Here is a 16,763-nt window from a genome sequence, read left to right on the forward strand (position 1 = left end):
CAGGGAAACAAGTAAAACATGCAGGTTAGTGGCCCTTACCAGAACAAGAATATCACACTCCTGCTTTAGTTGCCATTGTAGCATTTTATGGTTGAAAATACAACATGGCACTCCACTTCCTGCCTGCCAATGCTTAGACAGGAATAAACCAGACCTTGAGGCCGATAACAGTACAGCATCAAAGCAGAAGAGGGCGAAGGAGGAGCAAAGCTCCACTGGACGCTGTAATAATATTGATAAGAAGAAAGGCACTTGGAAGCAGTGGGACATACACAGACAGTGAAACTGCAGCAGTCAATACTGAAAAGCTTACATTGAAATAGTGATACTATTACTCTGATGTCGATCAATATCAGTACTAATATTACTATCAATACTATCAATATTCAGATTGGCCCATCCAACTCTACCCCAGATTACCAGGAGTCCCAAAGACTGCAGGTTTTCCAGTTTGTGTCACATATCCATTTTTGTGTGCGCCACCTCGTTATGGGCGAGACTGTCATAGCACAGCCAATCAAAACATCTGTCCAAGCCAAACGCAACCCACAATTGCTGAATTAGTGACATAAAGTCACAAAACACTCATCATTCTTAGCCACAATTTCTAAAAATGCCATGACCAACCTTAGTTGCTTCAGTCAGAGCCTGTAAATTGAGTCCATTTGGTCTAACGCCATCTGAATTCTGTTGTCAGTCATCAAATACAAAAATGTGTGCACTTCTCAGTACCGTAGAGTTGGTTGCCATTTGAATGCATTTAAAAAAAGTAAAATAACACAAAGCAATGCTGCGGTTGTGAGGTTGTGGGTTTGAGTTTTGTGAAGGAGACTCTTTCATGATTGACGTCGCTCTCCTGCCAATCAATGGGTTGCAGTCTGCTGACATCACATCTTCAGCTCGCTTGGAACCTCGGCTGAGTGGGTCCTAAGACCCAAGCTGGAAGAGGATGGGACCAATGGTGATCGAGTTGATCAGAGTAGGACCGAGTTGAGACCTTGGAAAACAATCCATAATAATCTTTGGGAGTAAATACTGTTCTAGATGGCCGCCATAACCTTCACATCAATGTGAAGAAGACAAAGGAGATGATTGTGGACTTCAGAAGGAACAAAAACATCTACACCCCCCTGAACACAAGAGGATCTGTGGTGGAAGTGGTCTCCAGCTACAAGTACTTGGGTGTACACATGAATGACAACCTCAGCTGGAGCAACACCACCAGCCTGATCAAGAAAGCTCATCAGAGACTCTACTTCCTCAGACGGCTGAGGCGAGCTGGTCTGGGAAGCTCAGTCCTCACCTCCTTCTACAGGTGTGAAGTGGAGAGCATCCTGTGCTCCAGCATCAACATGTGGCATGGAGGCTGCACAGCTGCAGAAAGAAAAGCTTTGCAGAGAGTGGTGAAGGCTGCACAGAAGTCTGTTGGAATCAGCCTCCCCACCATCACAGACATCTACACCTCCAGATGCAGGAAGAGAGCCATCTGCATCATGAAGGACCTCACTCACCCAGCACACACACTTTTTGCCCCACTCCCCTCAGGAAGGAGGTTGAGGAGCATTAAGTGTAGAACCACTAGACTGAGGAACAGCTTTTACCCTGAAGCTGATAAATCCCTAACCAGCTCGTCTCAGCCGCCTGAGGAAGCAGAGTCTCTGATGAGCTTTCTTGATCAGGCTGGTGGTGTTGTTGCCCCAGCTGAGGTTGTCATTCAGGTGCACACCCAGTACTTGTAACTGGAGACCACTTCCACCACAGATCCTCCTATGTTTTATGCTCCGTCTGAAATCCACAACCATCTCCTTCATCTTCTTAACATTGATGTGGAGGTTGTTCTTCTTGCATCAGCTTTCTAGGTGTTCCACCTCTTGCCTGTAGCTGGACTCATCATTGTTAGGGATGCATCCCACCATCGCTGTATCGTCTGCAAACTTTACAATATGACAGCCGGGATGGGCAGCTGCACAGTCATATGTGAGCAGAGTGAACAGGAGGGGGCTCAACACACAGCCCTGAGGGGAGCCATTGCTGAAGGTTATAGTGGAGGAGGAGAAGTTGTGGATCCTGGTGAATCCATGGTGTTAAAGGTGGATGTGAAGTCCACAAAGAGCATACGGACGTAGGATCTTAATGGATCTTTTAGAAAATAATTATCAGATGTTCATCAAATGCCGTTAACTTTTATAGTAAATCTGGTTCAAGATGGCTGCCACAGTTTAATAACTTTAGCCAACACATTACTACGATTTTTGTTATCCCAAACCTTGTTTCATGTATGAATGTCCTAATATTACATTTACAAAATTTAGAAAATGACAAATTTATTATAAAATGCTTCCATTTTCAATCTAGTAAACTTGTAATAAAATAAATATTCTCCCACAGAGTTGTGAAAAATAAACTGGTTTTAAATCCTCCAAAAATGAGCATTTCTACCTTGAATCAAACTTTGTACCATTTTCTCCAGAATATAAGATTTTAAAGTGAAGTAAAAACATGGGGTGACTTAATTTTAGGTAAAAATAAGAAATTTGTGGAATAGAGAACAGTTAGTTCTAAACTGAGCATAAGAACGTCGGTAATTGGAGATTGCTAATTGGAGTTATTGGGAATCAATAATCAGGCTGCCCCATGAATTATTGTCAGAGTTGAAATTAAAGTGAGTGTTTTGTATTGTTTACACACTAAGGCTGCAGGAAGTGTGTGAAAAAAGGAGTATTTATTCATCTTTTTACTGTGTATTTGTTTTAAATTCATCATGGAGCGTTATAAAACCAGTTAAATCTCTGAGTTTGGACTCGTTTTCTTCAGGTTTGTCGTCCTGGTTTAAAAATCGGTCACAGTTACATAACTGCCATGAAGACATCCATCCAGCTGAGAATGATGACTCCTTTTGTCACCATTACTTTTTCATGGCCGTGTGGCTTCCTGAAGTGGCAGGAGTAAAAGTTTCATTCAATATTTAGGCCTAAAGTCCGGAGCATCTCGTCAAGCCGACCTGCTGAGGACGATGCTCCATCCTCCTGCCCCGCTCTCCCAGTTTGATTGTGTGTGCAGGTTTTCAGAACATGCACGTGTTTTTGTAGCGCTCGTGTCCACCTGCACCATAACACGACTCTACGCGGTCCCCTGAGTCACTGAATAATCCATAAAGAGCAGAGGATTCACTTCCACCGTCACTTTACGACTCGAGTCGGGTGGCATGTGGGTCATTCTGTGTGTTTGGACAGCAGATGCTTTTGACACTAATTCTGAGCAGATGATGGTGCAAACTGGATTAATCCTAAACAGTAACCACTGCAATGAAAAAAAGACTAGTGTATAATCCAGAAAACTGGCTGGATTAGGAGATTACACACCCAGAGAGGAAATGAATCCCTTCTTTATTTATTACTGTGCTGGTGGACATCAGAGTCACAGCGTTAAAGAAGCAGGTTTTCCTTCAGAACATTCAAAATTATTAATTTGATAAATTATTACATCATCTTTCCCTGCCTTGAAGAAGAATGCTAATCTGACCGGTGTGTCTTTTTTTTTTGTTTTTGTTTTTGTTTTTGCATGAACAGAATAAATCACGTTTCTTCTGTGCTTCTATTTCTGGATCAGAGCTTTTCTCTATATTTGGAGCTGTGATGGAAGATTAAAGAGAAAAGCCAACATTTTATGGAAGCTTCAAACTGGGAGGCCTACATTTAGATCGAGACACTTCCAGCGACTCCACTCACATTTTGTCTTGGCAGTGAGTTAAAGTGAGCGCAGCTGGGTCAGAACCATCAACAGCTGCATCTTCTTCACAGCCCAAAACAGTTTGAGCTGACAACATATGATTAAAATAAATTCGATTTTATTTGTTGTTTATTTAGGAGTAAAAATTTGCCACAAGGCAAAAGCAGGCAATAATGTTTATTGCTATAATTGTCAATGTTACAGATATAGAGCTAAGATTTGGTGTGGGAGTAGCTGAGAGTTATCCCTAACACCTGCTGTGAGTGCAAACAAACTTTGGACTCAACCTTGTTTGTTTGTTAGCAAAATATCTCATGAAAGACTGGGCGGATCTTAATGAAACATCTAATTGTGTAAATGTTCATGAAGCATTCACTCTACTGTGATCCATTTTTCTTCTGTACGTTTATCGTGTGATTCTCGTCCTGCAGTTTTTCAACTAGTTCAGCAAATCATATATCAAAACGTTCAACTCTTTCAGGACAATCCTGTTATGACCTTTGGTATTGGTGCAACTTTACCTTTTTGCCTTTTCTGCCACTTTTTTTTCCTCATAGAAAATGAATTGAGCTCATTTTACATTCTTCAAATCTTTAGATCTGTTTATAACCTTTTACTGCACTTTTCATATTTTGTTCCAGTTCAGCTTCTTTCAGCATCCTTGTGCAAACTTAAACATTTTTTCAGCTGCTTTCAGCTGGGGTTTTTCCAGCTGTTTTGTGCTTACAGGATTTTTCTGCTAACTTAAAAAAATGTTGTGCTTCTTCTAATTTCTTTCTGCTAGTTTCAGCCTGATATGCTCCTTTCAGCTCATTTATGCAAGTTTCAGCTTTTTATGCTATTTCTTCTAGCTGTTTTAATGCTAATTTTAGCTGTTTCAACTAATTCCACATTTTTTGCACTCATTTAAACTTTTTTTATCCTAGTTCAGCAAAACTGCTCTCTCCACTTCATTCTGGAAATTTCAGTTTCTTTCTGCCTTTTTAGCTACTTTTCAAATGTTTTTTGCTAATTTCAGGTTTTTTTTTTTCAAATAATATCCATTTTTTTGTGCTCATTTCTGCTTTTTTCAGCAAACATGTTTTTTTCCGCTTCCTTCTGCTAATTTAAGATTGTTCTAACTTTTCAACTACTTTAGCATTTTTAGCTAATTTTAGCTGTTTTCAGGTAAATTGAAGTTTTTGTGGTGATTTATGTTCCTTTTAGACTAATTAAATTCTTTTTGCTATTTCTGCAGCATTTTCTAATATTTCAGCTAATATTTAGCTGTTTTATGCTAATTTTAGCTTTTTCAGCTAATTCAATCTTTTTAAACTCATTTCAGCTCTTTCCAATTCCTTCTGGTAGTTTAAGCTTTTTTCCGCTTTTCAACTACTTTTCTGCTAAATTTTATTTTGCTAAATGCAGTATTTTTTAGCTTATTTCCTCATTTTTGTGCTCATTTCTGCTTATTGAACTTTAAATGAGCAAATATATGGTCACTCTGCTTTCTTCTGCTAATTTAGACTTGTTTTTCGATTTCAGCTGCATTTCAGCATGTTTTTAGCTACTTTCAGCTGTTTTCAGCAAGTTCTTCTGCAATAAGCATTCACATTGCAGTTTCGTAGGAAATGCAATTTCTCTAGTTCTGTTTGGAAAGCAAACTGATATTAGATGGTCACCAAAGTCAACTAGCTTTAACCAGCATGCAGTCAGTTTTATATACTGAGCTAAAATTTAATGTGGAAGAAGCTGAGATCAACAAAGTCAATGCTCAATAATCCAGGTATACAATCCAACATTTTTCAGTCAGGTCATCTGGACAGTTTCTTTTTTTTTTTTGTGCTGAAACGTTTCACCTTCGATCCGGAAGGCTTCATCAGTCAAGGAAACACACAACAAAACTAATTATTCCCCATCTTAGCACCAACATAACTGGTTTGTTCCACTTTGGAGTAAGCTGTTGGGGGAAGAATCAGTTTTGTTGTGTGTTTCCTTGACTGATGAAGCCTTCTGGATCGAAAGTGAAACGTTTCAGCACAAAAAAAAGAAAGAAACAGTCCAGATGACCTGACTGAAAAATGTTAGAAGCTGAGAGGTGTTCACAGCTTAGCTTACTCCATGTGCTAATCATTGAATACGATATTTACCTAAAACTTTGGCTTTAACTATTAGAGGTAACCCTATTTGTCTGTTAGCATAATATCTTCAGAAACACTTGATGGATTTTAATAAAACTTTTTGAAGATAACCACTGGATGTGCATCTACAACCATTTATTGTTTAGAGTCAATCCAGCTCAAGAGGTCCATCACAGCTTCAACAAAGTGAATTTTACAGATATAGAGCTAAAATTTGGTTTTCTAGTAGCTGAGAGTCGTTCACAGCAGACTGTCTGAGCATGACACCTTGTAATGTTTAACAGGTTTTAAAGGATGGCTATAACTCTCAAGGATAATGGTTAAAAATTCAAAGGGGGTGGGTGATATGCATTCCTTCAAGGAATGCTTGGCCTAGCAAAGAGTTTGCTGGTATTTTGCACAACACAGCCTCCGACTGCCTGCACACGTCTTTGTGGCTGTGTTTGTGCACACCGGCTGGGAGTGGAAGAGCAAAGGATGAGGAGATTACTTTCTACGATCATTACAGACAAAAAGTAATGAACATCCTAAAGCACATTGCCAAACAACAGAAGGGGAAATACAATAACACGAGGCAGGCTGTGCAGTCGGAGGGGGAATTTTAATAGAGCTTACATGGATTTACTGCGCAGCCTCCTCCATCGACTCCACTTGGGTTTGTTGTTTGGGAAGAAATGCACACAAAGTTGTTTTTATCGCCCTGAGAAGAGACGGGGAGTTAGGTCACCTTCACTAACAGGGGGAACTGATGAATATATATGTTTTTTTTTGTCTAGCCACAGAAAACAGACCAAGCTACCATAATGTGTTTTGTTGGGAAGACCTAAAATTAAACAGGAGACACAGAAGCATCTGTGAGAAACAGGGAGAGCGAATCAGTTAGAAATCAGGTTCCCTCTCACACAGAGAATAAGTTAATTAGACTCCATGGCTTCAGGGAATTGGCATGTAAATCATGATGGCTTTCTCTCGAAGCTCGCAAAGAGATTTAATTATGAAGAGAACTTGTGATGGCCGTGGTATACCTGCACAAAACCCAGACAGATTCCCTCGCTGGAGGAGGCTGTGGAATTAGCACAGCTCTGCTGATTTTGGGCTTTCACAGATCTGTTGTGGATTCAGTCAGCTGCTCAGTAAGCCATCACAACGGCTCCAAAAACAACATGAAACAACATGAAGCCGCACTTTTGTTAATATAACATATATTTGGTGTTTCTATAATAACAGTGTGACTAACACAACTAAAGGCCCAACGTTCCTTGGGTGAATGCATATCGCCCGCCACAGTTCAGGCCAGTTTTACAGAGAAATCATCCTCTGCTGAGAGAGGATGGACTAAGAGCAGATTTGGTAAAAACCTGCTAGATTACTTTATTCAGGGTCTCATGAAATATTGTGAGTTTCAGACCACTCTCAGCTACTACCACACCAAATTCAATTAATTCAAACTTGTTTTGTGTTGTTATATAATCCATCTCATGAGGAGTGAGGAGACAAAGTCCAGATAAATTTATTTAGCTTTTTTTTTTCTCTCTCATTCTGAGAATGACATTTTGCAATCTATTAATTCTGCACAATAAATCCCATTGATTCATAGTTTATTTATTTATAAAGATTCAGTTAAGAATAAAATTAGCATTTGAATTAAGTATTTTTCAGAGTTCATCTAGCAAAGATCTTTAGAAGATGTTTTTTTTAATCCCAAACCATTTTTTGAACATAAAGGAAGCTGCAGAGAGGAAGAAGCGGGTAAAGATAATGGATGGATGGAAGCTGCAGAAAATTGCTCCAAGTGTCTCACAGAAATATAAATTCATTATTTTTTTAAGAGATTTGGCTTCATATGCAGCTGCAGTCTGCTTCAACACGATGCTCGATTCCATATCACAGATTTCTTCCTTTCCTCTCAAACTAACACCTTCATTTTCAAGAGGCTTGAACGTTCACACCATCTGATCTTGCTGCAGGGCTTCAGGGATTAACTAAATGAATTTGCAATTAGTTTTAAATCGCACAAAGCCTCCTCAAAAACAAAACCCCCAGCTCGAACAGCGATGGTTTCCTTTAAAATATGTCAGACTTCTGTTGCATTATAAACAAATAAAGTCTGCATTGTGAGAGGGATAACTTTGATCAGTTCAACAATTATTAAGATAAACAAATAAATAGGCTCAGCTCTCCTAATTTAAATAATATTGATGCTTTTGTTTAGATTTTTCTAAATATCAAAATGCATTTGTCAAAATAATATTTTACTATAATAAAAATAAAAAAAATCCCAAGATTTTCTTTTTGAGGCCAAGTCTTTATCTCTACCTGCAGTTACACATTCCGTCCACTAGAGGCAGACATTTGCAGCAGGACAAAATACTTTTTTCTTGTTATGAAAGACTAAAATAAGCCTGTTTGTTTTTGTGAGGCGTGTCTAAAGCTTTATAGCAAGAGAATGGATTCAAACTAAAATAGCTGTGGGTTTTATCTTGAATATTGGTAAAGAAAATTGTGCAGCTTTGGATTGAAATGATTTCTTATACTCTGTCATGCAAAGCACCCAATGCTTTAATCTACCTACACACACCTGTGCAGCACTTTTTATACTATAAACACACAGATGAAGTACAGTGTTTGGCTCAATGTTTTGACTCCTTAAATATCAAGGAACTACAGAACAGACTGCTGAACTTCTGCTTGGACCGTGTTTCAGCAGTTGCACAAATTCAACTAAAATCAGACTCTAGGCTTCTCACTGTCGTGTATTTTAACTTATCTTTATATTTTAGCTGGATCTCTGCACCTGCTGTGAGTTTAACTGGCTGACATGTGGGAACATGAGTTTCAAAAGTTTATTCTTAGAGGGACATTTACAACAAGTCACCCCAGGCCCCCATACAACAAATATAATTTATATTAAAATAGTTTTATGAAGCCCCTTAAATCTCTTCATCATGTAGGATTCAGGGGGAGAAGTATTCTTTTCATTTTTACATGGTCATAAGTTATAATTTTAAGCTTATTTCCCCCTCAAAAAGTTTTTCTCTGATTCAAAACTAAAACTAAACAGCAGTCAAAATGAGCGTCTTAAACAAATAAAAGCAAGCGGTACGCTGATATCCCCGCTGAAGAATTTGAATAGTGAATGAGTCGAGACCAGTTTTTTGTTTTTTTTCTGGACTGGAGTTGAACAAGGAACGCAAGTAAACATTAATGTTTTTGGTGCGAGATATTCAAGTGGGTAGGAGTTACACCGTTTAAGAACAGAGGCAGTTTTCTTCCTTCTTGTTCGCGGTGATGAATCGTGGGGAGTGGAGGCCTGGAGGGAGAAACTTTATCCATCCCCAGGTGCAATGGCAGAGCCAGGGGGTGGCCAGTGGAGGCTGTGGCCACCTCAGTCACTTGCAGAAACTATGCTGTTAAACAACAAAGACCATGCTCGATAATCCAGGTATACAATCCAACATTTTTCAGTCAGGTCATCTGGACGGTTTCTTTTTTTGTGCTGAAACATTTCGCCTGCGGTCCGGAAGGCTTCATCAGTGGTTTTCAACCAGTTTGACATGACCGTCAACAAGGAAGAGGACCGGCAATGGAGGAGGGGGGCATACCAAAGAGACCATCTTATCACAAGCAGAACTGGTTCGTTCCACTTTCAAGTAAGCTGTTGGGGGAAGAATCAGTTTTGTGTTTTGTTTCCTTGACTGATGAAGTCTTCCGGATCGAAGGCGAAACGTTTCAGCACAAAAAAAGAAACTGTCCACATGACCTGACTGAAAAATGTTGGATGTGCTGTTAAGCAATTAAAAAAATAGCAAGCATAGTTTCCCACACACACACACAAACACATTTACATACATATCTATTTGTATATCTATATAAATCTATACCCCATATCTAACTATACATACAGTATATACATAAGACGTGTATGTGTGTGTGTGGGGGGGTCATCTTGGATTTGGACATTGAAACCCAATTTTTGAAAGAAACCCGTCATACGCCTAGATGCAACCGCAAAAAAAATATGGAAGTCGGTACCACACTTATTTTCCAAGTTATCACGCTCAAAACATGCACAGCTGGACGGACGCAGGGCATTTCCAGCCCCTCTTTTTACTTTGCGACAGCAGACAATGAATCTTAGAAACCATTGTTCAGGAGGTAGAATTTGTTAAAACTGGTGAAAACTACCGGCACTTACGTATTCTTACCATCGGAGGAACGTTATTTATGTGGCACAAATCTAAAATTTACTTCAAACCCACACAAAAGAAGAAGAAAAGCATGTTTGTTGTGCAAGTTGCCATGGTTTGACCACAACTCTTTTATTAGCAAAATCATGAAGATTAGTTCACTAATGTCCCCATCCACTGGAAACAAAGGGATGGGGGAGTTTAATGGGGGAGATATGCAACTTGAAACCATCACAGGTTCTAATTGATACCAGTGCACTTGTACCCAGCCAGATGCCCGTCTACACACTGAACACAGACCTACACACAGATCTACAATCTGCTACAAGGCCACCGCTGCCATCCTCGTTTCAAAGCCTCCTGCCTTCATTTTCTACCCAGGAATGTTTGTTTGTGCACTCTTCAATGTCGCAATTAGCTTCTTTTTTGGTTTCTTAGAAAAATAAAACTTTGAAAGAGGATGACAAGTAGAGGAATAAAAGTCCCTTTTTGTTTATATTGTGCTCACACTCGCTCACGCAGTCACTCCAACAGGCGTTTGGCTTCAGTCAAAACAAAACTCTCTCTCGCGCGCGCGCACACACACACACACACACACACACACACACACGTTTCCACACAGCTCTCACAGTTTGTCAGCGTCAGAGTGAACTGGTCTGCAGAGTGACTTGGTCTTGCTTGTTTTGTAGTTGGAGAAGACAAAAATTAAGCAAAAATTGAGTTTTGGGAAAGAAACAGATAATGTGAAATCAGGGGACTTGTTGGAAAGTTGGATGGTGGCAACTACATGTAACCTAATTTGACAAACAACAACAAAAAAAAAAACGTAACTAAGGCATGCAAGGCAAGAACAGCTACAAACAAAAAAAAGTGTTCATTTATGGACAAAGAAAATCCCCTTCATGTATATTTATTAAAAAAAAAAAATTAAATTATGATAAAACACATTTTAAAAACTCCTAAAAATTCCTGGCCATAGACTGTTGTACAAATATTTTACACAAAATGTTTTCCCTACACACTTCAGAGATGACTGTAAGTTAATAAGAGGTTAAAGGTGACATTCTCAGCAGGGTCCACAAGGGTTCCTCCACTCAGACTCCACTTCAATAAAGTCACTTCTGCCTGAACAGAAAGAAAAACAAAGGCAACGCGGTTAGAAGCAAACGGATGTGAGGCGTCCAGCTGGAGAGTAAAACAGCCACTGATACCTTCAGAAAAGGCCACAGTCCTTCAGGTTGTTCTTGATGATGACGTCGGTGACGGCATCGAACACAAACTGCACGTTCTTGGTGTCGGTGGCACATGTGAAATGGGTGTAGATCTCCTTGGTGTCCTTTCTTTTGTTCAGGTCCTCAAACTGGCACTGTACATAAGCTGCAGCCTCTTCATAGGTGTTGGAGCCTACAGGGGAAAAAGAATAAACCTGTTCATGTCAGGAAGCCATCACATATCTGTACATTAGATAAATCCTTCAATCTACAACAATGAGTTCATCAGACCACCTAAAAAAAAGACTGAAATCAAGGATAAAATCGAACGTTTCATTATTTCTGCTAAGTTATTGCAGCTTTCATCTACAACACAAATAATTAACTTTACCACTGGTAATTTTCATTAAAATACTTTATTCAGCAGCTTTTATTAACTGTAAAGTACTGCAAGTAGTACTGATAGTGTTATTTACAGAAGTTCAACACTTCATAAGAATGTTACTTTTGGAGACTTCTAATGGCTGAATCTCCAAACTTCCTGCGGTGACATTTGGACGTCTGATGTCAGGATTTTGACACAACATTTTTTGACCACACCAGTCACTGATGTGCAGGATAGACTGAAATAAATAAACTTTTGGTGCCACTTTACAATAAGGCTCCCCTGGCTAATAAATAGTTTATAGATACATTATTAATTCCTCTATAAACACTTTATAAATCATTATTACTGGTAATTGTTTATTATGCATTAATTAAGGGTGAGAAAGAGACAAATGATCAGTTTGTTGCCAAATAGTGAGCCAAATCTGTTCACCTATATATTTCATCTAGAGTTGTTAAATTAAACATTTCACACTAAGTTACGACCTTGTAACCACAATAAACATTTGTAAACCTAATTTTTTTAGGATATAATATTAGTTGTAGATACTTATAATGCAGTGATAAAGTACAATATTATATGCTAAAGATATAGGTTTACAAATGTTTATTGTGCTTACAAGGTAGTAACTTAGTCTGAAATGTTTAATAGAACAACTCTAGATGAAATATATAGGTGAACAGATTTGTCTCACTATTTGACAAGAAACTGGTCCGTTTCATCTCGCTGTCACCCTTAATTAATGCATAATAAGCAATTAATGATTTATAAAGTGTTTATAGAGGAATTAATAATGTATATATAAACTATTTATTAGCCATCTATAAGGGGAGCCTTATTGTAAAGTGGTACCAAAATTTTTACCCAAGAAAGAAGCTAAAACAATTCAGTTCAGTTCAATTTATTAAGTTAGTAGGAATTTCATTAGTTTCTACTCAGTCACTTGACTTCCCAGTTTGAGCATCCCTAAGCGACCTTTTGATTTTTATACATCAGATTGGTGCAGAGCAGAGTTTAAACTTGAGGCAGTCCACACAGTACAGGAGAGAAAAAAAAAAAAAAAACAATTTCTGCAACAGGTTTCGAGTCTATAGAAAGTAAGACCTGATGTCATGTAATAAACCCTGTTAAAAACATCAGACGTTCAATAGGCAGCATCTGCAACACCGGACAATTGGAGGATAGATCATGTTGTTTCCACGGCCGACAAAGGCTAATTTATACTTCATAAGAAGGTCTGAAATTGTTTCTAGTTGATGTGGTTGCGAGACGAAAATGAATCATTTTTTATCTTGTCCCACCTCGAGGACCACAGTACGCTGGTCTCATATCCTTTAACTGCTCAGCTGAGGCTATTAGAAAATGCAGCCATCTTTACAACTGTCCCAGCAAAACAAAGAGTCAAAATTTTTTAAAATATTAAAAAGTGGCACTTCACTAATAGTGATACCAGATTTTCGTCCTCTAACTTCTCCATCATCAAATGGAAATTTAAAGCATCTACTTTCCCATCTCTGCTCTCACTTTGTTGTTGCCGTTTGTGTGTACTGCAGAGGGCGGGGCTTACCAGGACTTCTCCCCCGCAGTTTCATTTCGAGTATAAAATGTCCATAAGAAAAAGAACGTCTCACAACCACATAAGAGAGAATGGAAGTCTAACATCTTGTGAAGTATAAACCAGCCTCAAGTTTGAAAGGCTGTCATCTAATGAGCAAATAACAAGGCGATTAGGCCTGTCACGATAACAAATTTTGCTGGACGATTAATTGTCTCAGAAATTATTGTGATAAACGATAATATTGTTTGAAATTTAACAATAATTAGTTGTCAAATTTTAGAAGAAATGTTGATTTGTTTGGAGTGTAGAACCATTTTTGACCACCTGATGGCAGTATAAGACTGTTTGAACCAAAGGATGGCTAGTTGAGCAGTGTCTTTTTAAAAAATGGGAGGGAGGCCCCTTGACGTGACATGGGCTAGCATGGTGATATGGCAAACGCTCGGTGATTTGAGAAATTTAGCATAACATTTTTCCACACAAAACGTTTAATAAAAAAATCAGTAAACAAGTTCTCAGCTACTTTTTGCAGACAAAAACAGCTTTTTACATGAAGGCACGGGTTTCAACCGTGAATTTTGGAGCTCGACAAGACAGAAGTTTATTCTCGAGGTCGGCCTATTAGCTTAGCTCGTAGCTTAGCTAATCAGCTTAACTACTTTTAAAGATCCAAAAACACGATTTTGTACGGTTAAACATATTTTAAAGAGAAAAGAGAAAGGGAGGGGTCAGTGAAGAGCACCGGAGTTGAGCCGTGTCGTCAGTAGAAAGAGCGAGACATGAAGAAACGATAAAGCCGGTAAATGAAAATGAGGTAGATAATTTTCATTCATCATGCGATTAATTGATTTATTGTTTATCACGACAGGCCTAAAGGCGATCATAACAAGAGGCAGGTATTGACAATATACTCCATATGCCTATAAATAAAATATTTTAAAATTCAAGAAAAACTTAACAGGTACAATACCGTGAAAAACTTTAAAACCACCCCTAGTTTCTCTATGCGTTGAGTGAAAAAATAGCCAGGTTTTAAAGAATAAACAGTGTATATATTACAGTATACTGTCCTCAGTTCTTTATACTCTGCTTCTGGAGAACAAGACTTCTTTTATTCACAATCTTTAATAAAAGTAGTCTTGATCAATACGTTTTCAGGCTTTTTAAATGTCTCAATGTTTTGGAGCATGGAGTGCTTTTGTAAAGTACGTGAAAATTAGCAATACTATTTAACAGTGTTAATTAGACACTTCGACATTGCAAAGTATTTAAATTATGATCCTTTTGGCTCCTTTACGAGGCCTGCCTCACCTCTGAGTGACCATGGCAGGCTGATTCTTTAAAAACAAAACGATCTGATGTGAGCCAAGACACTTAGGATTTAAATGAATAACAGCCCCATTAATCAGCTCTCGCTGTAAAGCTTCACAAGTACTTGGTCAGTAGTTCATCTGCACTGGGTGCTTACTAAAATACAGTATTTGCATGTAGATAACACCTGCTCTGCATGCAGGTGTTTGTCTCAGTGACTCACCTGCATATTCTGGGTAGCAGATTGTGAGTGGGCTCTTTTTGATCTTCTCCTCGAACAGATCTTTCTTGTTGAGGAAGAGGATGATGGAGGTGTCTGTAAACCACTTGTTGTTGCAGATGGAGTCGAACAGCTTCATGCTCTCGTGCATTCGGTTCTGTTTGAGAGGAGAGAAGCCCAATGGTAACGCTGCAAGCGTGTGGCAGAAGGTGAGGCGCGCTGAGGTCAGACAGGTCTTACCATTTCTTCGTCTTCAGCCAGCATCAGGTCATAGTCGCTCAGAGCCACACAGAAGATGATGGCAGTGACTCCTTCAAAACAATGGATCCACTTCTTCCTCTCCGACCTTTGTCCACCTACGTCAAACATTCTGAGATCACAGAAACACAATGTTTAACAACTGACTCACAGAAACAAAGACAATCAATCTAAACGTGAGGCATTGATCGACTTCAACTATGATGCTAACACATAAAAACAAATCCTTCATACTTCTGGCAACACAAACACCGATCATAACTGAAACAAAGCCCAAATTAAGGAAAAAAAACAACAACAAAAAACACTACTTACATAAACAATTGTAGACATACTCACTTGAAGTGCAGGTCCTTAAAGGTAAAGTGTGTCTCCACAATACCAGTAGTTTTAACCCTGGTCCTCAACACGTCCTGCTGGGTGGGGACGTAAGCAGGGTTGGATATCCTGTCCAAATCATTTAGGTAACTTTGAGAGAAGAAAAGAGAAATATCACTCAAAAGATTACCAGATAAAAAGTTAGAAAATGAAGTACTTCTGCCAATTAAGAGTTCAGTCACTCCCTATATGTCAGCGTGTCTGACTCACTAGGATGCTGAGTCGTTGAGCTGGTACTCCCGCGAGCGGCTGAAGCAGGCCTGAACACCTCCGTCTTTCCACAGCCGCTGAATCGCTCCGGCCAGTTCAGCGGTCATGAAGCCCTCTTCTGCTGAACCCGCCAGAGTGAACAGCTGCCGAGCGTCGTCCTGAAGAAACATACGAGTTATAAGGAGACCCGTTTATGGTTGGGCAAAAAAAAAAGTGTGCAACACTAAAAAGATGAGAACTTCATGGAATCTTTTTTTTTAAAACACACACAAACAAACAAATAAATAAATAGATAAAATGAGGTGATGTGGCTGTAACTGATTCTAAAAATAGAGTTGTGTCAATATTCACAATAAAAACACGACTTTGGCACCACCTACGGATCCTTTTAGTCATGAATGACTCATAAACCAGTGTTTTCATTCCAGTTATTTTAGCCTTGATGCTTTGACAAATAATTAAGGGTTTGAAAACTATAAAGTCTGAAGCTAAACAGCAAAAACAATGAACATAAAATCAGTGAAGAGACCAGGTCACAAATACAGAACGAGGTCAGGGTGAGGCACTGAAAAAAGTCGTTCTTTCTTTTGATAAGGAAAATAAAATCATCTACTATGACGTGGTTACATTTTTCTCCCTAGCATTAAAGAATGTGAGAGCACATCATCAAAGAGGTGCACCTTTAATTAAAAGTTCTGAATGTTGCATTAAATTCAAACCAGCATCTTTTTGAGAATGGACTACAAATATAGTAGTCCCTCGCTACTTCACGGTTCATTTATCGCAGACTCGGTTTTTCAAAATAAGATTTAAAATAAATTTCAAATTATTTAGCACCTGTGTGCAGCCCACAGCTGCAGAAAAAGCTTCCTCCTGCACCAGTGTGCAGCCCAAGCTGCAGGAGAAGCTTCTTCATGCAGCGCGTCATATCTCCGCTCTGCACGGGAGAAGTGGGCGTGGCCAAGAGCGCTGGCAGAGCTGAAATCATGACATGCTGTGCTCTTTTAGAGGATTTAGAGTTTAGAAACATTGTTTAGAATATTGCAAGAGTGTGGGAAAGGTTTAAAACATCTTAATATACATCTAAATAATAAAATAAACTATTACTTACTACTTGTACTAATATTCCTACTTTGCAGTTTTTCTACTTATCGCAGGGCTTCAGGGTACGGATCCCCCGTGATAAACGAGGG

At 38.9% G+C, this 16,763-nt stretch overlaps 1 protein-coding gene across 1 annotated transcript in view; it reads right to left on the reverse strand.

Annotated features, from left to right (window-relative positions):
* Positions 1-10,130: 10,130 nt before the first annotated feature.
* The window catches only part of LOC119416252 (guanine nucleotide-binding protein G(i) subunit alpha-1), a 13,250-nt gene continuing 6,617 nt past the window's right edge, over positions 10,131-16,763 (reverse strand). The window contains exons 4-9 of the mRNA XM_037683461.1: positions 15,571-15,728; positions 15,322-15,450; positions 14,965-15,094; positions 14,728-14,881; positions 11,248-11,440; positions 10,131-11,161 (exon numbers count right to left, since the gene is read on the reverse strand). Coding sequence (XP_037539389.1) covers positions 11,250-11,440; positions 14,728-14,881; positions 14,965-15,094; positions 15,322-15,450; positions 15,571-15,728 — 762 coding nt within the window. The 3' untranslated portion in view covers positions 10,131-11,161; positions 11,248-11,249. The remainder of the gene's footprint in view (positions 11,162-11,247; positions 11,441-14,727; positions 14,882-14,964; positions 15,095-15,321; positions 15,451-15,570; positions 15,729-16,763) is intronic.

This window comes from Nematolebias whitei, chromosome 10 (genome assembly GCF_014905685.2).
Source record: "Nematolebias whitei isolate Nwh7 chromosome 10, NemWhi1, whole genome shotgun sequence".
Taxonomy (NCBI): Eukaryota; Metazoa; Chordata; class Actinopteri; order Cyprinodontiformes; family Rivulidae; genus Nematolebias; species Nematolebias whitei.